Raw genomic sequence first — 25057 nt, 5'->3', positions numbered from 1 at the left:
TTTGCTCGATAGGAAGTCACCAGAAGTTGCAAGATGACAGGACCTACTTTATACTTTGCCTGATGTAGGATTCAAAGTGCCTTAAATTGCACCCTACACTTTATAGGCAGCAAGTGATGTGTTTTAAGTGTGATGGTTGCCAACTGTACTTTTGAGATTCCTAACAATGTGTGAGCAGCAGCATTCTGGATAATATGTAGCATGTTTAGCACTGCTTTGGAACCACCTAAATAGACAGCATTCCCATACTCAAGGCGCAAAAAGGATCACCCCTTTGTTGACCGATCTGCGTGACTCCACTAGGAGCCACTTTAACACCTTCCTGAGTGCTCTCAGCAGGGGGAAACAGTTACTTGCCACTTTTTCTGCTTTCAGGGCCATTGTCAGATGTTTATCCAAAATCATTCCTAAACTCTTTCCTTCTTCCTTAGGGGATGGTCATTCCCCCAGGGAGGTTGGCCATAAAATCGTGTCCCAGGGCATGGAATTAGGTCCCAACACCAGCACCTCCATTTTCTCCCCATTAAGCTTTAAACAGCTAGCTTTCATCCACTCAAACACCCTTTTTCCAGGCAACAGTTCAATCGTAAGGCGATTGAATCAATGTCTGGTGTAACAACCAGCTGAGTATCATCCGCATAGGATATCATATCAAATCCAGATGAACAAATGATGTCTCCCTATGGGTGAATATATAGATTTTAAAGAGGGTGGGGATTTGGGAAGAGCCCTGGGGTATGCCATAATTCTAGTTGATAACTAGATGAAAGTTCAGATCCTTCAATGACCTGAAAGGTATGATTTTCTAAAAATAAAACAAGCCCCTTCAAGCCTTCCCTGTAATACCTACCATATCCAACCAATGGAGAAGGTTGGGGTATGCAACTGTGTCAAAGACAGCGCTTAAATCCAGAAGGATTAGTGCTGCTGATCCACCTTGATCCATAGTCATTTTCAGGTCCTCTGTGGTCCTTAAAAGAGCTGAATCTGTTCTATACCCTGCTCAAAAACCTATTTGGGTTGGGTTGAGAATATATTGGCTTCTAGATAATCAGTAATCTTTTTATTGATTATTTTCTTTACAATTTTGCTAACGCCTGACAATAGGGAAACAGGCCTAAAGTTCCCTACTGCCTCCGGATCTAGATTCATTTTTTTAATAGTGGACAGATGACTGCGTACTTCCAATGCCTCGGGACGCTGCCTTCTTCCAGTAAGAGATTGAACATATTAGTGAACAATCCAGCCATTGTCTCAACCTCTTTTATTAAAATGGCAATTAGAGCCAGGTCAGCTGGAGACCCTGATTTTACTGAGGTTCCTACTACTGTAATATCCTCTTTAGTCAGCATGGCAAAAGTAGAGAATAATGGTCTGTTGTTATCTGCTCTCATTTCATCCTCTATATTAGCCTTCTCCTTTATTGAGCCTGCCACAATGTCATAAATGTCACTCACTTTCCCAAGAACTTGACATGCCAGAGCTTCGCATCATTTTACTGAAGCTACGGACCCAGATTCTGGAGTTTCATTTTCCAAAAATGCATTTACTATTTTATATAACTCTCTAAAGGAGTTCCCTGATTGTTTGATTCTTTCTGCAAGGTCCCTTACCGTTGCCTTCCAAATTTGATGGTAATATGTTTTCAGGGCTGCTTTATAAATGTGTTTGTCTCATCATAATCAGCTCTCCGTTTCTTCTTAAGTTTTTTACAGTTTTTTTTAGTTGTCTTATATCCTGTAAAAACCAGGGGGTTTTTCTTTCGAGAAAACTTTTTTTATTAGATCACAAGGGAACTAACTCATCTAAGTTCCTTATTAACCAGACATCTTCATCTTTGGTGAAACTTGGGGTTGCCTTGGCTAACGCCTGCTCCCAGCTATCTTTATGTACCTTGGACAATTATTGCGAGACTTTAGAGTATTTAATACTAGAGACATGAGAAAGGGTCTCAGAAAGGAATCTAGAAAGGGATTAAATAATGGTCTGACCATACTATTGGTAGGGGCACCTCAACTTTAATTTCTGGTATACTTGAAATTTTTTTATCTAGAGTGTGCCCTTCCTCGTGGGCTGGATGTTTCACCAGTTGGGGCAAATGAATAACTGATGAATCATAAACATAATGTACTGTCTGTGTGCATTCTGACTTCTCCACATGGATATTTATATCAAATCCCACCCTCTCAAAGGGAGTCCCAACCGCTGGCAGGGGGATTAACTGAACTTTTGGCTTGCCCCCTGCCTTGCCACTGACCTGACAGGTGACACAGGTATATAACTCCTTTACTTTGGCAGACGTTTTTGGCCAATAGAAATGGTTGACCAGCCTAATAGAGGTCTTGGTCCGACCCACTTGTCCTTCCAAGGGGATGTCATGGGTCAAAGTAAGGAGGCATTCTCACTACTTCTGGAGGGCCACCACGCTCCAGGTTGCCCCTGGTTTGGGGTCCTTTGTCTCAGTATAGAGGACTCCATCCTCCCAATAGATCCTGTGAAACCCCCTTACATCAGAAGTCTGCCTCAGGTTCTTAAGAGTGGTACACTGTCTTTGCCTCTGACACAACTCCTCTCTGGTGGGTCCACTGGCTCTTTGCAACTCTGCCAAGTCTGAGAGATCTTGCCGGGGCAGAGTCCCTACCTCAGAGGTCACATCCTCCCCCTTATGGTTAGTTGGCCCTTGCACCTCTGGAGTTCTATGGGCTGGCTCACCAGACCCAGTGCCCTTTCTCCTGGAGGCTTGGCCCACTGTTTGAGGGTCCATGTGTCCAGCACTTCCGTGATGTGCAGACTGTGACCTGGTCACAGCACATACCCACTCCAGGAGGTCCAGCATCTGAGCATGGACCTTCCTTTCCAACCCTGACCAATTAGAAGCTTCAAGACAATTTCCCAGTAGACACCCTACTGGAAGGGCAGAAGACACAACTACCTTTTTAGGACCAGTCACTCCTCCCCTCTCCAAGTTCACCATTACCATGGGATAGAGCTTAGCTCTGCTGTCTGCATAAGTTACCCAGTTGAAATACAGCATGTAGGATCTGCTCTGAAGAAGACAGTTTGTTCATGACAATAGTTACACTGGCTTCGGTATCTCTCAAAGCCTCAACCTCAGTACCGCTGACTTTAGGCCTCTGCCTGTACTTCTCCATGCTTGTAGGTAAGGCTGCCAAAGCTGCAACTTCCACCCTACCCACTGACACGAAGGTAACCTCTGTGTATTGGTTCTTCATCTCTGGGCCAACTTCCACCCCCACACCTACATTAGCAATACTGTGGGACTACCCACCAGTGGGGGGCCTCTTTGGGCAGACAATATCTCCTCTTTTGTGTCCTGGCTGTAAGGAGTCCTGCCTTGAAGGGTCAAAAAGAAAATATCCCTGCCTTTGCAGAATTAAAGTACTTCTCCTGACACTCCCTCCCCATGGAAGTGGAATGGCTCCCCATATGCAGGTATTTGTGGATCTTTAGAGGGCATTTTTGCTTTTTTATCTTGGTTATCCAGGGCTTTTCTCTGGGAGGGGGGCTGTCCTCCCTTCTTCTGATCACCCCTCCTGGTATTTCTTGGAAACCCTGGTTCTCACCAATTTATCAGCCATCTTGCCCAGTTACCTAGGACTAGACCTAGGACCTAGACACTGGTGTAACTTCTCTGAGGTACAATTACTCAAGATGTGCTCCTTCATGACTAAATTGTATATCCCCTCATGCGTACATACCGCGTTACCCTGTATCCAGCTGTCTAGTGCCTTAACTTAGTTGTCTACAAAGTCAACCCAGGTCTGGGTAATGACTTTCTGGGATTAGATAGCCTGGTTCAGTATTGCACAGTGCCTTAAAGGCGATGCACAGAGCCTTGAATGCAATTATTTTCTTTATAGTAACCAGCAAAGTCTTTTCAGTGCAGAGTTGCTGAATGATATTTACAAAGTCCAAAGACAAGATGTGCTGCTGTGTTTTGCAGTGTTTGTATTTTGGTCAGCAGCTTTTGTTGCAATCCTTTATGGAATGATTTTTTTATGCAGATCTTTATCTTCAGTGTTATAGTGCTATCTCCATTGTTGTTCTAATCCACAACTCAATTTTTTTTCCAACTACCAAGGTTCTTGAGAGTATGGTGCTGTGCATTGTTAAGTTAATCTTGGGGACTAGTTTAGCAATAGCATTGTCAAGCAAAGAATGATAGTTAGTGACTGTTAAGTCTAAATTATCAGCATTCAGCTCAGTCTCGGTAAGGACAGATCTTAGACTTGTAGAGTCTAATTTATGTGATGGCCGTATACTTTTGGTTATTTGCACACATGCCACGATTTCTAATATTGTATCACATATTTAAACCTCCCTGGTTCAAAATCTGAACTCTGGCTTCTGTCACCTTGCTAGTATTTTTTTCCATTTTTCTGAGCTGTCTCAGGCAGTGAATGATGCACTCCAAAGTGACACTAGGAGGATTTGTGTCACTTTTATGTACCACAAAGCAGCCTAGCATCACTTTTGCTGCACCTGCCTCACTTTCCTCTGCGGCAGCCATCCCTTGGATGTGTCATTTTTTTGACGCACCATGGGATCTTACGCCGTGGTGCATTATTTCATAAATGGTGCACCAATGGCATAATATACCGTCTTACCACAGCGCAAGTATTTCTGACGCATCGCAGATTTACTGCTGCAATGCGTCAGTTCTTGTAAATGAGGCCCCAAATGTTGGAAACTGGTTTATTAGTAAGGACAGGTAGGTACCTACACTAAAATAAAGTCCAGTCACGTTATCAATCTCAGTTAAGTTATAACACCATAATCACAAATAGGGTTCAGTAAAGTTCTCAATCTCAATCAAGTTCTCCAGAAATTAAACTTTGCTCAGCTCTTGGTAGCTTGGCTCACCAGCAGTCAGACTTAACTAAGGAGACAGGTGTGTAAAGCATTTAATATAAACACATAATAAAAATCCAACACCAATTTATAAAAAGAGCAATTATGTTGGTCTTTAAAATGACACCAAAACAACAAAAATCCAGTGTAGGGAACCGGAGATATTATTTTTTTAAGATTAAACTTAAAGAATTTGCTTTTCAGTGCCTAAAAGTGAAAAGCATAAACCACGGGTATCTGGTCACACCAGACTTGGTCAAAGTCAAAGTATGAGGCCGAGCACAAATGGAGCCCAAGTCGAATATGCTGAATGGTAAGCCTTGGTCAAAATTTTACCTTTGCACTTAGTTGCTTTTTTGGTTCTTTTTTCCTCGACATCGAGCAGGTCTCCTCAGCAAGCTAGCTTTCAGCTCAAGGACAGTGGCTTGCTTCAGCACAAGACAATGGTGAAGTCCTGGAGGTCTGGAGCTTTCAGGGGGACTAGCCTAAAACCTGACATCAGCTTGACTACCCAAAAATGCTCCAAATGTCTCAAAAATTCTGGATCTTCTCCCAAAAGGTCTTTTTGGGGGCTTGAAGGTCCACAACACCAGCCAAGAAGTAAAGTCGAAGACAAACGGATAATATTGGTCTCTCTGGTCTCTCTGTGGATAAGGCTGTTGCAAATGATCAAAATGTAACCACCTGCTCCATGACATTTATTGATCTCTTCCATGATGCAGGGTCCATGAAGCCCCTGAATAGATCAAAGTTATTAGCCCTTTTCTATACGTGGCCCGAGTTAAGGGAGGTGTCTTCAGGAGAGGAGCTAAAGTTGGTTAGTCCACAAGCTGGGCTGGGCCAGAGTAACGCCCTATTGTCCCAAGTGGAGTTTGCAGCGCCAAGTATAACCACGCTAGTGCTAAATTATCTGTACAATTGCCATAATGGGAGTTGACGTCCTCCAATGTTACGACAGACTCACCATGACAAAACCAGCCCATTAATAATCACCTTGTAAGGAGCTCAGGAAAGAACATCTGGTCGGGCTTTAAAGAGGCTACTTATGGCAATCTTTGTATTACTACAAATGATAATTCAAGGACAATCAAACTCTTAAACCCTGTAGAAATGGTGAGCAAGCCAGACTGCCAAGACTGGTCATGGACAGCAACATCTCTGGCAAGTAGCAGTAGAAGCACAATAAAAAGAGAGCTCAATTGATTAATGGAACGCCTTCTACTGCCAGCTCTTGTTCAAGGTTTCCATAGGTTTTGATACATACAGCTTAAACTACTGCACAGCACGTATCTCAGTAGAGCACTATTGCACCAAATGGGACTGATTGCTGCGAGGAGCTTTCTGCGCTGTGATGACCCAAACAGGGATTTGCCTCATAAGTTCTGGCATTGCCCAGCACTTTCTAACTTCTTGAACGCGGTGTTGAGATGCTAGGTGGGAGTGCTGGGCTGGATCATGCCCAGGAACCCCATATTGGTTCTCCTTCATGTTGCTGTTGGCTTAGAGGGAAACAAGTATCAGAGGACTTTTCTTTGATTGGGTTTGATAGTCGTGAAACAAGATATTGCGCGAGCCTGGAAGGATGCTGAGGCCCCCTCCATCGAGCAGTGATCCAAGGGCATGGACTTCTATATGGGATTGGAAAGTCAGCTTTTCAGATGGTGCCCCCCAGAAACACCAAAAGATATGGTAGGAATGAGCAGGATACAGGTGTATTCAATTGAAGCCATGCCCAGATAGGCCATGGTCCATTTACAGAGATATGCGCTCACATAGCTCTGCAGTACATGACTTGGGGTAGGAGACTTGCGACACAGTCATGGATTGTAATGTTATGTTTTGTGCCTTGTCACCTTGATACTTAATAGCACTGTTTTAACATTTCTGCCGTCTCTGTTGTCATGCTTTGTACCACTACTGGGAACTGTTTGATGAAACCAATTTAAAAGTTTTTTTTTTTTTTTCAATAAAGGTTTCCACAGGGCACCTAAGGTTAGCGACAAGGACCGTTTGCATATTTGTTCCTGGAATACAGCTGGTCTGGCCAGTAAACTCAATGATGAGGATTGGCTAAAATGTATAGACAAACATGCTATATGCTGCTTTCAGGAAACATGGGCTTAAACTGAAAACAAAGTACACAGTTTCTTGGAAATAAGCATACCAGCAAAATGTTCTAGAAAGGGACTCCCATCGTCCATCAGGGGAACTTTTAACATGGGTGTCCTGCAAATGTGAGCTACAGCAACTTGGTGTGGTGCACCTCTCTCCCAATGCTCAGCATGTGAGGATTTTCATTACTGTCTTAGAAACCGATGTGTTTGATATTCTGAATATTTACATCCTGCCTGGGTAGTCTGGGGGAACCCTGTTAGCTATATTAAATATGTTAGAGAAGAATTTGCTGCCCAAAAGTATTTGGGGAAAGTAAAAGGGGCAAGTATTCTATACTGATATGTAGTGATTTTAATATACAACCAATTGACACCATTTTCAACAGTGAGCTATTGATGGAAGACAATTGCTTAGCTATCCCTGAGTCAGTTATGTATTTACAGGCCAACCAAGAAGGGGTAGCCTTTTCAACCTTCTTGATAAACCATCAATGACACTTTATTAATGGCCGTATTCATTTGGATTGTTCTGCTAAAGTAACCTATGAAAATGGCAGAAGAACATCATAAATAGATTATATTATAATCAAAACTGAAGGCAGGGAGAGCGTGTGGTACTAGGCATGAAACTGAGCTCCGTGAGGCACTCCAAGGCTGACATGCTCAGCAAGATGAACTATGACCCTGTGATCATTCCAACCAGCAGAAAGAAGAGTATAAGGTGGAATAAAGGGAAATATCAGAATGAAATACCAATCCTGGAGCTATAATGATTAATATAGAACTATAATCAAGAAAACACACATTGATAGCAGTAGGAACATAATGACTGCTTATGATTCCCTGATAAAAGAACTGGAATTTCTGTAGTCTAAGTCGATTACAGCTAAGGTTACCTGTCCCACAAATAGACAGCCTAGTAGCTAGTATGGTTGGTATGACGGTGAGTGTTTTTAAACAAAGAGAGCAATGTCACAAACTCTGATACTGCACCATTGTAATTTGCAACGCAAAGCACATTTTCAAACATGTAGGTGAGAGTACAAACATCTTCTACATACTAGGTAATTGGCAATGCAAAATACCATGTGGGTAGAATTAACAGAGCTCTTCCATGAAAAACACCAAAAGGTTCTGGGAAGTTGTCACCAATGTGGAGGAGGGGGTAGATAACACAATGGATTGCCAGATTGGCTCGGAGGACTGGGTCAAGCACTTCAGTGCTTCGTATAGGGCCAAAGCCAATGGAATTTTCAATCTTCTAATCTTAGCATCAGAAGTAGAACTGGCATTGTGAAGTATGAAGTATCACAAAGCACCAGGCCCATATCTAGTGTCTATTGATATCAACCAGGAGGAACCACAATTCTGCCCTAGAGTCCTCACAAAACTTTTCAACTCATCCCTGGCTGCCAAAAACGTTCCATCTTCTTGGGGTTCAGCCATCATGGTTCCCATATTTAAGAAGAATGATCAAGGTAGCCCCTCCAATTATCGCCCAATGTCTTTTTTAGATTGGGCGCATAAAATCTTTGGAAAAGTCCTTCTAAATAGGTTGCAAGATCAGATGGATAATCATCTTTGCTGATTTGAAAACAGCTTTTGATGTAGATCGCAAGAGGTTATGGAGCTCATTGGTAGATCAGGGGGCCGACATTACCCCTATGCAGGCAATAATGGAGCTCCACACTGATAACACTGCCGAGCTTAGGTACAGCCTGGGCGGTGAGTACACTGAAGTTTTTCCTCTAGAAAGGGTGTAAGACAAGGTTGTGCGCTAACTCCTCTACTCTTAAGCCTTGTTTAAATGATGTAGCAGAATATCTACAGGAAGAACCCCTAAGTGTCCCTTTTGTGACAGGGAGAAAGATCCTTATATTAATATTTTCTGATGACGCAGTCTTGTTGGCACAGACAGAAAATGGAATCGATAGATTATTACCAAGATTTGTAGATTAGAGTCATAAGAAGTCCTTGTCCCTCAGTTGTACCAAGAGTATAGTGTCTCCTAGTTTTAAGAGGAAGCTAAAGATAGCTGATGTGCACATTGAGCCTGTCCAGCAGTACAACTATCTGGGGGTTTGCTTCACTGAGAGATTATAGTGGAAGAACCACATACAGAAAGCAAAATAAGCTTTAAGTCAGACTTCCAGGGCAGCTTTAAAGTTTAGGCACAAGGCAGGTGCCAAGAGTATTAGCACCATCCCTCAAATCTACAAAAGGAAGACAGTAGCAGCAGCAATTTATGGGGCTGAGATCTGGGGATACAGAAACTTGCACCCACCACAAATGGCGAAGAATAACTTTCTTAGAGCCTTGTCAAGACTGGGTCCTGGAACTCTGTTAGCACTTTGTGCAGAATTCAATCTTAGGCCCTTAGTGGAAGTAGCAGCCCTAAAACCAGTGCTATATTATTGATGAGCCCAAAGGCAACAAACTATCTAAAATTCTTGGCAGGCGCTGATTACGCTTGTGGTCATGGTAGGAAAACCTGGCTGGCCTGCGTAGAACGTACACTAAGCAACTTGCAACTAGAGCTCCTATGGTCTGACCATGCATCCTAAGGTGGTATACTGCTAAACTAATTCAGGAGCACTACCTTGAGTTTAAGTGGGAGAAAAAACTCCCCACGATAAGGCCAGGATCTATAACGGGGAAGTATTTCAGTAATGGATATGGCCCTGCCAATATGTCTAACTTAGATGCGACCCATCATGAGTAAAAACGTACCCCATATGTTAAGTTTAAGTGGGATATGATGGGATATCTCGCCTGCCAGGGATTACCTTGTCGGATGTTCAAGGATTGCTACAAGTGTTGAATATTACGATTGTAAGTTCAGGGGGAAGGATAACTTACTGCACTTTCTGATGTTTTATACAAAATATGACTCAGCACACAAAAGATGGCTTCTGTCCCCCTTTTTGGATTACGTGAGATCAAATGTGTAAATTGGTATTGCCGTTTTGCCACAGGACAGGCGACGAATATGTTTTTAACTCCATAGCTTCGTACCTATGGGCAGTCTGCCTATGGATGAAGGAACTGCCAGTGACCTTGGGAATGCCCAGGCCTTAGCAGGAATACATATTATTGGGGGTACCACAGCGCCCATGGTTTCCTTTTATTCTTACGCATTTGACTTTGCTAGTATGTCAACATGTAGCTGCTGGAAACAAAGGTACAAAGATTATTTGACGATATGCGACTCTTAGTTTATATGCTTTTATGTATTTGTTAATTGTTTTGTGTTACTGTATTGTTGAAAGCTGAAACAATAACATTTTCATGATTACAGAAAAATAACAAATATTACATTTGAGAAAACATTCAAATGTGATTGACAGGACTGACATTTGTCTGAATCCAGATTTAAAATGGTACAGCCATAAACTGATAACCCTTTCAAGTCCACCCAACAACATTTTTAAAGAGTTATAGCTCAAAACACACAGAACGAATTTACACCAAACCAATGACAGCACTCTTTCTGAATAAAGTGCTACTTTTATGCAATGTTTGGCCTTTGGCTTAAATCCATTCAGAAGTTTCTGGTGTAAAATAAATACATAATGGAGTAAAACACCCCTACAGGATAGTGCACAGCAGAGGTTTCAGTTGAAATTGTAGTCATACTTTTCCACCAAATGTGTTTTAAACTCTCTCCCACTGTTTGCAAAAATCATGAGAGCTAATAAAAAAATCAGCATTGCATTTGCTTGCAAAGTTTGAAGTTTGTTGCTCCAGAAAACCTCATTGTAATCTTTCCTATCCCAGTGTTTCAACCGGGGCTGGCTATAGTGCTGATGGCACCCACTGCAACAATTATTTTGGCATGTCCTCCTTCTCTACGGATTCCCTCACTTCTACCCTCTATCAGTGCCCCTCATCTTTCTATAGCCCTCTCTCACATATGCTTCATTTGTTTTAAACTGCTGGTTGGGGCTGGCTTAACTAATAACTAGCAGTAGGCTGGCTTAACTAATAAGAAGGTATTTGTACCAAAACGGATGCATTTCAGCAAAGTTAGGAATAGATAATGAAAAACTGTGAAAAAATAGCATCCTAGCCTATATTATGCAGTTTGCATGCAGGTCTTTGATGACAGTTCATAAATCACTGTGCTATATTAGGATTGAACTGTGTGTAACAAAGGGATCTCTGTGATAAAAGTAGTAACCCACTGAGCTATCCACATAAAATACAGTTCTGTCATGTGCATAGTACACCTTTCTCTACTACTGCCACTAAACAAAACTCCTGCTCTGGCAGGAACATTAATCACTAGAGTTATCTTGACATTTTTATAGTTTACTGAAAGCTTCTGGACACACGAAGTTCTGCAGCAGGTTCTTTTAAACCCATAAATTATATTCTAAAAACAGCGCCCCTCCCCCACCTCCCATGGCTGCACCGGCCGCACCACCCTAAAGCTGGCCCTGGTTTCAACCAGCAGGAGAGATTAAAAAATGGATTTGCAAGTCAGGTGTGTGGTATTATATAGTTGCACCCCCTGACTATTGGTATTTCAGTTTAATGTAATTTACCTCCATGTTGCTCAGTGTAAAAGGGGAGGTGTACTGGTTTTCCCATCTTGCTCAAGAGAAGAGATGGTGTTTTTAAACCCCCACACACCCCCTACCTGCTTGCCAAATGGTGAGGGTTATTGAACCAAACAAAATACTTGGGCAGTCGACAACTGTCTCAAAACCAACTTCTCAGTTGGAAATATGAGTCACAGTCAGCTGCCACTATCCTCATTGCCCTGAAAATTACGGTGGGTCTCAGAGGACTAGGGCACTGACACATGCCTTAGCACCCGGTTCGCAATTGAAGGACGCTGTCAGCTGACCCAATTCTTCTTAGTTCAAGAAAGTAAAATATTCTATCTGGCTGGCAAACAATTTATTTCCTTGGTTAAGGTAAAAATAATGAGGTCAAGTTAACAACAGAAATGCTTGTTAACTTTGGTCTCTGTATATTTTGTTAAACAATAAAGGGCCAGATGAAGCAAAGGTTTTTACCCATTCTGTGTCTATGGGAAAAAGTGTTCGCACATATGGCCCAAAGTGCATCTATTTACATAGTATAATATGAAACTGATGCGTTATATTGAGTTAATGAATGTATGTAATTTTAAATGGAGCATTCTGAATAGAATGCTATCTGCTTTAATATAAGTAGTCACAATTGTGCCTCTATGGTTCAGGTTAACACCTCATACTGTAGGGAATCCTTTTTCACCCTAAATAACTGCATCCTCCCTTGTCCAATTTGCACCAAGCTTTGTGATGTCTGAGTGCCAAATTTGGTGCATACTTGTCGGGATCCATGCCAAAAGTCTAAGAGGTGGGAGGGTGGGGATGGGCAACTTTTACCATAGAGATGGGCCTTTTGAGGACAAACTTAGGGCCAGATGTAGGTATATTCCAATTTGCGACTTGCAAATTGCGAGTCAGAGTGACTCGCAATTTGCGAGTCGCAAATTGGAATGTTGGATGGTGTCCCTGACACCATCTGCGACTCGCAAGGGGGTCGCAAATGCCCACCTCATGAATATTAATGAGGTGGGTCACAATTTGCTACCCCCTTGAGACTCACGGCACTCACAGGGATGGTGGCCTGCTGGAGACAGCAGACCACCATGTCTGTGACTGCTTTTAAATAAAGCAGTTTTTTTTTCTTTTGTAATGCAGCCCGTTTTCCTTAAAGGAAAACGAGATGCATTACAAAACTAAAAAATTAAACGTTTTCGTTTCATTTTTTCAGAGCAGGCAGTGGTCCATAGGACCACTGCCTGCTCTGGAAAAATGTTTTTAATGCCATTCACAAAGGGGAAGGGGTCCCATGGGGACCCCTTTCCTTTTGCGAATGGGTTAGCACCCATTTGAAATGGGTGCTAACTGCGATTGATTTGCGACCACGTTCGCGGTCACAAAGCAATCTGGCATTGCACTGCGACTCGCAATTAGGAAGGTGACTCCCCTTCCTAATTGCGACTCGCAAACCCGTTTTGAGATTCGGTAACCAGGTTACCGAATCGCAAAAGGGGTTTTGTGCATTGCCAAGTGCAGTTTGCACGTCGCAAACATCAAAGTTAGCTGTTTGCGACGTGCAACCTGTGTGCTACATCTGGCCCTTAGTGTCTTGTGTACCCACCCTTACTTTTCTCACGGGTGGAGTGAGATTTGTTCTCCCTTCATGCCTTATCTAAATGTGTGGAAAATCAAGACATTACTATCCCCATCTTCACAAAAGGTGGGTGGGATCTGCAGCTACAATCCCACCCCTCCTAAAACCCCTTGTCTTGATGCAGTTTCAGGGGGTTGTGTCACCCACACCCCCACCTGTCTTCTTCAACAATTCAACATATTGAATATTCATCATTGTTGTGTTTAAATCTCCTATGGCTTTTCCATGGGCCATAACGTCCAACACACCAACTGAAGAAATTACAGTAGGTCCATGCCTTTAGACATAGTTGGCTATTCATTTAACAAAACTGTGGTATCACATCAATTAGTTTATCAACGTAGAATAAGTCAACCGTTTTCAAAGCGTCAACATGTTTCATTCTTGTTAACAAACTTTTTCAGGGCTACATACTACTCATACACAGATTATGAGTTTGGTAGAGCCGAATTCCCATGTGGTACTCCGCTCTGCTTGATAATGAATGGCTTGGTTTTGCTGGATGCTTGAACATTGGACCTATCATATCGACTGGAAATTCTGGCAGGTATTATCGATTGAAGCTTCGACTGCAACAACAGTCAGGACGTTGCCTCCATTCCTGCCGACCTCTTTTCCAAGCAAAGGCATGCTCCCTAATGCCAGGGCATATTCCCCTTCCCTACCCTACCAACAATCCTTCCTTAACACCCACCTCAGAAGGATGACCCAGCGGCCATTTACCTCTTGCTCGATGCAGGAGGTAATTGGGAACATAAAACCACTCTGAATGGGAAATACTGTGCGAAATTCTGCACGTATTTCTGTGCCCACACAATTATTCCCCTTCCAAGGGGTCTAACTCATAATTATATGGGCACTGCCCGAGTGTTAACACACAGTACCGGTAATTACGGATGTAGAGTTTACACTTCGCCAGTACCGTGCAACTCCTAATCAGGCCTCTAGCATGTAATGTGGAGTAATGCCGAAGTGCAAAATTTGAAAACTTCATAGTGGCAGTTAAGCCAGTACAGAGTGCCGAGAAAAAGTTCAAGTAGAATCCAAAATAAGAGAGACTCAGGAAAGTAACCTGAGATGAGTGTATCCATACTGGCATTAAATTATCTGCTCTGTTGGGCACAATTGTGCATGTTCTGGCCAATATAATCGTCAATTATAGCCTGCACTGTATTTACAATACAGAGCTCCATGGTGCATGTTTTTACAGATGCACCAGAAATTCTGATGCATCTTTTGGCGCTAAACTCACACATTGCTGGAGTAGCATTGTAAAAATGACACTACTCCACTAATGCAAGAAGGCTCCAATTGGAAAAAGCCCTGCATACATTTTTTTTATGTCTGCTCTGACCAGACAGTAAAATTCTGACTCAGGGAAGTCGCAAAATGACACAGTGAATGTAAATTTCACTGTGTCAATTTTGCATGATGTTTTGCCTGGTAACGCCTACCCTGCATATATTATGCCTGGCACAGATATAATCTGATGCATTAGGCCCAATGCATCAGTTTATAAATCTGGAGCAGTGCAGTGCATTGCTAGCGCCACGGCTGCGTATAACAAACAAGCATTTCCAATGCAATCCGTCTCACATTTGCTTCAGTTAGAGCTATTGGCGTTGTAAATTCCTAACTGGACTTTTCTTGCTAAATACATTGAAAATGAAAAGTAAAACATTAGTTGACAAAAGCAAACTGATTTAAATCTCCATGGCCACGATGAGCGCAAAGGAGAGACACAAAAGGAAAAAGAAGTTCTCTCACTGTCAAACGTATCGACAATCGTGCAATTATCTATGTAACAGGGTCAGTCTGCAAGGTGGTAACAAAACCTCCCCAAGGAGGGACGAACGTAAAGCATTTACCATTGGTCTGGTTAATAACTACAAATGTAAGTCAGACCCAACGGCTTTATCAATCATTGAACTTTACTCATATTAATTTCTCCTGTGAAGTGTTTGCTTTGATTAGAACCACTAACAACAGACTTTGGCAAAGCCAATCATTTTGACTCTTGGGTAATGGAAATCCTTAGGAGACCTGTTCCCACAACCATGTACACACACAGATCGAGTACCACCTTCCCATCAGTGGTGAAGCTTACTTTGTACACACAAAAGGGAGTTATCTCACAGGAATCAGGTGTGCACGCTTACCTTAGATACACAAGTAGCACACGGGCATCAGCAATGCATAGTTCCCCAGCAGAGAGAACAGGTATAAACTCATGCTGATGCAACGCATGCTTCACAAACACACAGAGAATAGGTACCATGTGAGCACAACTATGGAAGCTTTCCTCACACAAGGAACACAGATAGGACCTGGGTAAGTAGCATAAAGTTCACTTTCTGACACAGAACAAACACCACAGGGGATTCTGGTGTATGTAGTAGGTACATTGTGTGATGGGTTCAAATCATAAATTCGAGGTCTTTCTCTAAGCCACTTTAAATACTTTTCCTCTTCGTAACGTTATCGAACTCCTATATCAAAAATAGCAATAGCAGCTTCTATCAAAGCAGCTAATGAAAACTACCTAAATTTAAACCACAGGTGCCACTGTATGCGAAAGCACCTCAAAATCATGGAAATTTCAGCAATTACTACAAAAACAGGTATAGAAAGACATTCTGACATATTTGTGTTGCAAGTAAGGGGTCGACAGGGACAATGCACTTTGATCAAGAAAATGTCCATCTGTAACATTTTGTAAGTTATTGCATGAAGAATCATTTTATCATTGTTCCACGGTCCCTTTTAAACAAAGTCAATTATTTCTATTGGACATAGCTAAGGTTTCATGCAGTCACCTCTATGTCCTACTGGTCCCAATAGCCATTATTTTTTTCCTACTACGCAAACATAATCTTAATTTCATCATAGAGTCTTCAATATTTATTCCTCTGACATTTAAAAAAAAAAACTGCTGTCAAACATGTATTCACTACAATCATTCACAGTCTTCATTGCACTATTGACTCACCTACTGGATGGATTATTTTCATTCTGTGGGATACAGGATTCCAATGAAATTCCACAAAGTTTGCTTGTGGAAGAAAAAAAAGACCGCGAACTGCCAACTGTGCAGTTTTGGTAGATTGTGTAGTTCTCCCTCGTGAAACGAGGTCCAGTGATAACTGTAAGATACATCCCATTGTAAGGCAGACGATTGGGGTGGTTCTCCCAACGCCGCTTTGACAGGGAGAACTACACAAATTGCACACACTGTGAAAATTGTCTTCGTCAAAAGTTTGCATGCAAAGCAAATTTGTTTAGTTTCTGTACACAAATTTCACTCCGCGGACAGGTTTTTTAAAAATAACACATTTCACCTATGTCGCAAAATAGTTTTGTCCAATAGTACCAGGCATACATGATGCAATTTGATCATTAAACAGAAACAACAATCACTTAATAAATTAAGAGCATACAAGGTGGACATATAAAACTGGACAATACTCAATCTACACATGTAAGCATACCACCAGTGTTTTGGCTCTTCTGCATTTTGAAATGAACGTTCTTAAGAAAAATAGAGCCACTTATGTATGATAACCAGTGAATGACCCAAGTCTATCACATTGAGGGAAGCTAGTTAATCTGCTGGAGCAGATGTAGGAGTGCATCAATGTTCTGACTTACTGAATGCAGGATTTTTTTTCCTGAAGACTTAGGAACAAAATCAGCATGGGTTGTAAGTAACAACTTGTTTAAAATAACTCCAGCTCTGGGCACAGTGCTACAGAACATATGTTGAGATAATCATTTTATTAAATAATACAACTCAAGGCACGCCTATAGCAAGTTCATGTAAGCCCTATTTGTTTACAAATTACCTCCAAGAATGGAATAATAAAAATAGGTTTTCCCTAAAAGGATGATGACGGTGCTGTAGAAATTGTCATCGAAGGATACAACCTCAAATCATTCATCTTGTTAGTAGAACTGAATCATAAAACACAGCACACAATTATCAGCACTTAATGGGTCTGTCGTCATAAAGAAGGCTCCCAATAGCTGTGAACTGCTGAAATGCTGAGTACATGAGTTTGCACTTGAAGCTAGGAACAGCGTAACATTTTATTGAACAATTTTGGCATTCTAAACATACTGTATAAATGTTTTATGAACAGCTTGCAGCATATCCGGTATGGGGTTCAGCGGCATGACCAGTGAATGATTGTCACAGCTAAGAGATCGTTTTCAAAAACTAAAGGAAAAAAAAACGAGCCGACGGCCACGAAGCAAACACACGAAAGGAAACAGAAGTTAGCTCGCAGTGAAACGTTTCGGCAAAAGTGCAATTATCTATGTAACAGGATCGATGTCATGCAAAGGGAGATTGTGCTGCCTACGAAACAAAGAGATAAAGTAGTCCAGAAACCATATGGAAAATATGGAGCCTTGTATGTTTTCAGTAGTTAGCTGGTGCGCTTGAGGAGGGCTAAACACCGGAAGAGGCATGACATATGCATGCCTTTCACTAATCAAATGAGGCGAATTTTAAAAGGCAAGCCCACAAACCAACCAAAGTGATGAGCATGGTAACAAGCCCATGGAGAGATAACAACAAGGACAGAGCGCTTTGCACGCTCGACCCTAATGACACAGCAGTGGTGCAAAGGGCTTGTAAATGAGTCCCTCATGGCTAGATAGAAGTAACTATGTGATAACAGTGATGTGGTGATGAAAGCAGCAACAGCCATACATAACTCTGTTAGAACCTGTACAGTAAGATAATTGGCCTCAACCAATTGTTTCTCAGATTGATATATCAAGGGCATGAGAAGAGGAAGAATGTCCTCATTGGAGTGCAAAACTCAGTGGCAATTTGCCAACTAATACAATTAAAAGACTTTGCAGTGAAACTCTGAAGTGAAAAAGAAATTATGAACCTTAAACATAACTTGTTCTTATATGGAGAGAACATTAGGTCAAAATGCACTTCCCAGTCCTCTGTAGACCAACAGCACATATACTTTGGTATCAGGTAAGGTTTGGCATAAAGGCCACAATATCTTTTCTCCTAATGTTTAGACTTTATCAAAGGCATAGTAAATACTACTAGCTTCAGACAACACAGCAGGGAACCCAATCTCAAATTATATGTGCAAAATTAGCGCTAACGATCTAAGTCTTAGGCACTGCTCATTCATGATCAGTTCTTGCAACACCTGCAGATACTTATCAGAAGCCAACGCAAATATAGGTTTGTTCGAAACACCTTGACCCAAGATTGTGTAACACAGTGAAGCATGAAATTTCCCAATCCTATCAAATCATCTCCATTTTAAAGATTTCAGGTTACTGTGTACCTGATCCTCACATAAACCTTTCAACATAACAACACATTTTCAGACCTATCAAATGGAAGTGTTCTGAAAATAATGACTTTCCTTGGTCTTGGGATAATGCATGTCACAAAAAATGCTATTTAGTGGTCTATGGCTCATCTTCTTCTCCATGCAATTAATAAAGGGTTTAGAAGAAGGAAGATCCATAATTGGCAGGAAACTTGCCCTACCCCTGCCACATATAGAGGTGGATTAACAACTAGCACAGCCTCAGCTGCCTCTTCCATTGCAAACCCTTGACCAGGCAAACTATCAGCCACAGTACTGCTGGGTCAACCCTTGAAAAGGCTGGCCCTGAATTGTACAAGCCTTTCTTGGGAAGACATGGCAGGCCTTGGCAGGAAAGATATTCCATAGCCCATGCACACAGGAACAAAACACTCTGCACCTCATGGACGTTAACATTTTTGTTTCATACATACCCTGATTTTGGGCATTTCTTTCTAAGAAAAACAAAAAATGTAGCTTGAGCCATGATCACTTGGCAGCCAATTTGAAGTTTGCTGTGGCCTAAATGACCCCTATATTCGAAGAGCAAATTTCTCCCTGATCCTTCTTTCTTGAATTACAGTTGCATATGAAGACTAGAAAGGTAAAAATCCTTGGCCTGTTTGCATTGTGGTTTGTGTGCCCTCTAGGAACATACATTACAGTTACTAGGACACTTATGGCTTTAGTTAGAGTTTGGCGGACAGGGTACTCCACCACAAATGTGTTAGAGTACCCTGTCCACCAAACTGACAGTCTCTTTCTAGAGCCAAGCGTACCGTCTTGTTTTTGTGTATGCAGTGCCCCCACTTGCTCTGCTGGAAGAAATATTATACTGGCAGCCCAATGGACTTGGGCTGTTGATGCAAATACTGCTTTAGGAGTTTCTTTTTGTAAAACAAGAAAGTTTGCTGAGAGGCCTCATGAAGCAAGGCACCACTCAAGAAGCTTTAGTGCCCTCAGAGGAGCCACTGTGGTGGCATCTACTTTGAAGGTACAGAGATCTCTGCCAGGACAGTGGCAATAAATAAATATGGAGGGAGGTAATCTGTCCGGTGGCGAACGTAATTTCCTCCAACTGCTGGCTGTCTGCCAAACTCTAAATGAGACTCCTAGTAGTCCTTTGGCTCCTTTCTTTCTGATCATGATGTCAGACAATTAACAAATGGCTGTGTAGTCAAAATGTTCTGTCTTATTCTGAGTAAATGCAACAGTATGTCATTACCATATTAATCTAACAACAGATTTTACACCTTATATTTGTTTTTCAGTTGATGGTGATCCGCACTTTATTGTTCATTTACCAAAAAGCCAGATGGATGTATGCTTCAATATTGACTCACAACCTGGTAAAATCTTTAACCTGATCTCCGACCCTGATACAGGTAAGCTCATCCTAAGGATGAAAATTCCAACGTTACCACACAACATTGTGTATCTTGCGACTAGTTTCATAGCTAGTTTGCAGGCTTCTACAATCAGCAGCATTTCTTATGAAAATTACACTTGATGATGTTTTTACAAATCTGCATTTTCCATTATTTGTGTTAAAACTATTTTTGTCTACAGCTTTCTAGGCAATAAAATCCTTCAGTAATCAAACTGCAGTGCAGGCAGGGTCACTAGTCAAAGTAAAAGCGTAGGCTACCATATTTCAGTTGTGCTAATGACATAGGACTGACATCTCCTTCCATATTCTACATATCACAAAAGTCCAGTCAGTGCTCCAAGAACCTTTTCAGACCTATGTTATAGTCAAAGGTAATAATGGGGGAGAGTTGCAAGACTAAAAGTCGAGTTATACCTGCCACATCTGTTCCCTTTGTCAAAGATAAAGACGTTGTATTCTTCAAACCATGAACTACAAATCTAACCATGTATTTATTTAGCTGTCATTAATAATTAAATATAGGGAATAGGGTTCTTTAAGTGTTCCGTGTAAACCACGTAAAAATTGTTCACTGGAGGAGTCAAACGACAACAGGAGGTTTGCCCCAATGATTCATGTTGTGTTGATATGAACTTTAAACTTACTTAAGCCTATTATACCCCCTGGGGTATAGGAAATCAACCAGCCATCTCTGTCCTGGGCTTTTTTTTTCAGTCTGACTCCAAGTGCAACCCGTCTCCTTGCAGTCAGCCTTGCTGCCTTAGCACCAGATGTTTCTTGGCCTTCCTCTTTTTCTTTTTAATTGAGGGGTGCACGTTAGGGCTTGCCTGCTGGTGTTATGTGGGTGCAAAGGGTATGACCTATCCACCCACAGCATCTTTTCATGATTTCTTCTTACTTAAGCACGGAGTTGGAAAGTCTGCTGCCATAGGTTGTGGTTGCTGATGGTGTTTGGCAGTGGATTTGGAGAATGTTTCTCAGACGGGTGTTGATGAAGGTCTGGATTGGACTTTGTCGATGGTGGTCATTGTTGTCATCCAAGTTTCCGCTCCATACAGAAGGACCGATTTTATGTTGGTATCAAAAAAACTGAATTTGGTTTGCAGCGTTAGGTCCTTAGAACTCCAGATCTTCTTTAGCTGAATTAAGTCAGCCCTTGCTTTGCTGATTCTTGCCTTCAAGTCGGAGTCTGTACTTCCCTACTTGCCTATGACACTTTCCAGGTCGGTGAAGGCCTCAACGTCCTCCAGTGCATCACCTGCAAGAGTGGCTGCAGTTGTGCTGGCCGTGTTAGCCTTCAGGAGCTTGGGTTTTCCTCTGTGGATGCTGAGGCCAGGTTGTGGTGATGTGGATGCCACACTGTCAGTCTTCTCTTGCATCTGCAGATGGGTATGGGAGAATAGGGCCAGGTTGTTGGCAAAGTCCACGTCGTTTAGCTGCATCCAAGGTGTCCACTGGATCCCATTTCTTCTCCTTGCTGTGGATATCTTCATGACCCAATCTATGGCCAGCAGGAAGAGAAAAGGTGAGAGCAAACAACTCTGGTGAACTCCAGTCCTCAGTATGAAAGCTTCTGTGAGTTGTCCTCCATGGACTATTTTCCCTGCAAGAAAGACCATGGAGGATTTGAAAGCTAATTGTCAATAGTTGCCCAGATTTACCAACACTTTGCATTGGGGCTGTGACATTTTGTTGATGCAGCCCAAGGCAAAAATGTATTTCAGAATTTACTGAGCCAAATAAGGCCCATTTTCCATGGCTTTGTGTGGCTTAGTTGTAAAAACAAGTAACCCAAAGCACCAAATAGCTCTGTCTTGTGTTATCGTAGTTCGGTGAGGTGTTCCATGGGTGTAGCATGAGTGTCCCCATGCACCCACCCATGGATTTTTACACAAAACCAGATTTACTAAAGTCTGTAAATCTGAGCTTGCTCCAAAATGGTGCAACTACCCAAGGCTGGCATAATGTATGTCTTTGCATGCGTACTGAATTCTGAGCCTCTATGAATAGCCTCTAGGAATACTTTTTGTGCACGGAGGTACTCTTTCCAGTACAAAAACTATTCTGACCACAATGTAGGCGCCCATGTGTCATAGCGCAAGGGTGCTTGCGCATTTACTTTAGGCTGTCACAAGTGCACCAGCACAGGGAGAGAGCAGAAGTGTGCCATTATGTTTGCAAATATGGCACATTTCTGCGCTCTCCATTTCACCTAGTGCAGCACAGCAAGCTCCCTTAGTGTGTTGTGTGTAAGTTTCGCAAATGTGTGCCTGTATCTATGATGGAAATGTCAGTCTGTAACATATTCTGCACTTTGAAAGAGTACCAGGATTGCGGACAATAGTGCAGAGAAGGTGGTGGTGAATATGCACATATCACAGGCACGTATTGATACGAGGAACTTGAGTATTTTTGTCTGCAGAATTAATGCTGGGAAATGCCATTTTTACTTGGATTTCTCAACAAAGTAAAAGGCACATTGGAATAAAACATTAAATGCAAACATTCATTGATGAACACATTTGGGAATAGAACTTTACGTGCAATTTGGATGAAACAGTGACTGGATTATTAAATTGGAATAGTTACTGAAATCCAAAAAACGAGAAGCGAGAAAGCACTTCGAAATATCACATTAAAATTGTAACTGATCATTTTCTAACAATGTAGCAGTGGAAATTTGGCTTTGAAAGTAAAACGTAAATAACATAAATACAATATAAAACCAATGAAGCAGTTTAGATTTTAATTGAAAGGAAATAATGCACTTTTGAGTCACAGATAGGGCGCTTTATATCTAGTAATGTATTTCTGGCCGATTTTTAATACCATTTCCATTGCTTGCAGTGGACGGGTCCCCAACTGTGGTATAGCTAACAGATTATATAGATAAAATGATCTTCTTACATTTTTGGCAGTTTGATCATTCCTGCTCCTTCAACCCTGAGATCCCGAAAACTGCTCAGAACTCCTACATTTGTTGGATAACAGCTGCAGTCGTCCTGGTTGTGGTACTGAGCAGTTGCTGCGTTTTTATGTAAAGGCTTGGCCAGTTTGCATAGAGTTACAGACAACAGATATTTATAGTGGCAGTCATTGGTGAACACCTAAAGCTGGCGGGGCTTACAGAAAGATTGTGTAGCACAGCTGAGCCAGCACCTCCCTTAGTTTCTAAAACGTTGGCTTCTTAAATTGGAAACTTTAGTTTTAAATAAATCTGCAAGTGAGTTACCGTACATGCCATGAAAGGGGGGTGTAGTAGAAGTAAGACAGTCCCTCAAAGGACATGATACACAGATGTTCGAATTTGAGGAAAGAAGGCCCTTGCTTTTTAGTGGACTACTAATGTATTTTGAGATGGGCCTTGTAAGGCATACTCTACCATTGTCTTGGTTATCCACCTACCCTCCAGAGGTGGAGAGATTCGCTTTTACATACAGAGCAATATTATATAGAATCTCACGACCTATTTGATTGAATATGATCACCTGATTAGGTGTTGTGCAATCTGCGGATATAATTTTCAATTTAAATTGAAATGAGCAAATTTAACCTTTTTCGTGCTCTTTTTTTTTATAATTCTTAAGCAGAAGGCATCGGTGATCACTATTTTAATTACACAGTTTTATATGAACCATTCAATCTCACAATAAACTACAGCATAACTAATATTTTGACATTTTTAGCCCCAACAGTTGTTTGTAACAGCTCCTCATTGAAGATTTCCAAACCTTAATTTCAAAGGGGTAAATGTATCAAAATAAGCATAACAAGGCAGACGTGGCAACTGCACAATTACTGCTTTGCAACTATAACCTTAGTTTTAGATGTACCTTTGCTAAATAACCCCCAACTCAAGGGCACAATATATTTTCCCCTACTATGTTTTAATTCCTTATAAAAGTGATCTGGTTCTCAATTTCTTATTTGGGAGTTTGATTACTGGCCTGGGTACTTGTACCCTTTTCTTCACACAGACAACAGGTGTAAAATGTTTCTTTTGTTTGAATTTCCTAATGATTGCAGATATACAAACAATATAACTTTGTGGATTCTTGATTGTAGCATATAATTGTTTTTACCAGTTTTCACTATTTCGTTGTTGTTTCAATACTTCTGTCTCATATCACACCCAGTTTCATCTCTCATTTCTCCTTCCTCCACTTAATCCAATCTCATGTACTCACAGAGGGGAACTCAGAACAGTTTTAAGCTGCTCACGTGGTTGTTCATCTTTTTGAGTTAAGAATGTCATAGCTTTGTGCCATGTAAAAATGCAAACCTCTTCCTGCTCACCTTCTTCTGTATGTAGTCGACCCCTCACAGTGAGCTGGATCGAATCCATTATTTTGTGCTACCCTCTGACCTAGAACAACTGTAATTTTTCTTCTATTCTACAAATAGTATCTATTTAGTAACCTGAGTATTAAGTTCTGCATCGTGGTCACACATTTTCACCCAAAGATGTGTGCTAAAAGTACTTTATCAAATCCGCTGCAAATCAAAGAACACTATGCAGGTTTGCAACTGTTTCCAGAGTGAAATATAAAAAATGGCACTTCAAAAGCTCAGTGAATTTCAAACAATTGTTTGCCAAACCTGTTGGTTTTGCAGCTCCTGCTTAACGTTTCAATGAAAATCACAACTTTACAATAACCTTTTTTCGTCCTTTTATATCTCATCTATTTCAATAGGAGTTGTGGTTAATGGACAGCTAATTGGTGCCAAAATGATGAAAAATAACAAACTGAATACCTATTTTGGAACAGTGGGGCTTCATTTCAGAAATGAAAATGTGAAAATAGAAATCACCACTGACAAAATCAGTCTGAAATATACATCTCAATACATCATCATGTCCTGGGCTGAGACTAGTCGTGTAACACTGGAAAGGTGAGTGAGACTTATTTGTCAGTATTATTCAAGCACCTGCACTAAGGACTTGTGCTTTCTGGATAAATAATTTAAATTTAGTTCTAGGGAACAATCAAACAGTAAGCCTCCTGATGCTTGGAAACTAATAAGGTGGACTTGAATGTGTAAATAACATACATGATGTTAATATCATCATAACCGGATATATTTGTTGATGCTCTTAATAGCACCTTTTGAATTTGGTTTATCTACAAACATCCAAGTGA

At 41.4% G+C, this 25057-nt stretch overlaps 1 protein-coding gene across 1 annotated transcript in view; it reads left to right on the top strand.

Annotated features, from left to right (window-relative positions):
- ITIH2 (inter-alpha-trypsin inhibitor heavy chain 2) overlaps positions 1–25057 on the top strand; it is a 286914-nt gene that overhangs the window by 240216 nt on the left and 21641 nt on the right. The window contains exons 17-18 of the mRNA XM_069229266.1: positions 19798–19911; positions 24611–24809. Coding sequence (XP_069085367.1) covers positions 19798–19911; positions 24611–24809 — 313 coding nt within the window. The remainder of the gene's footprint in view (positions 1–19797; positions 19912–24610; positions 24810–25057) is intronic.

This window comes from Pleurodeles waltl, chromosome 4_1, assembly GCF_031143425.1.
Source record: "Pleurodeles waltl isolate 20211129_DDA chromosome 4_1, aPleWal1.hap1.20221129, whole genome shotgun sequence".
Lineage (NCBI taxonomy): Eukaryota > Metazoa > Chordata > Amphibia > Caudata > Salamandridae > Pleurodeles > Pleurodeles waltl.
This window is presented reverse-complemented; position numbering and strand designations above follow the sequence as displayed.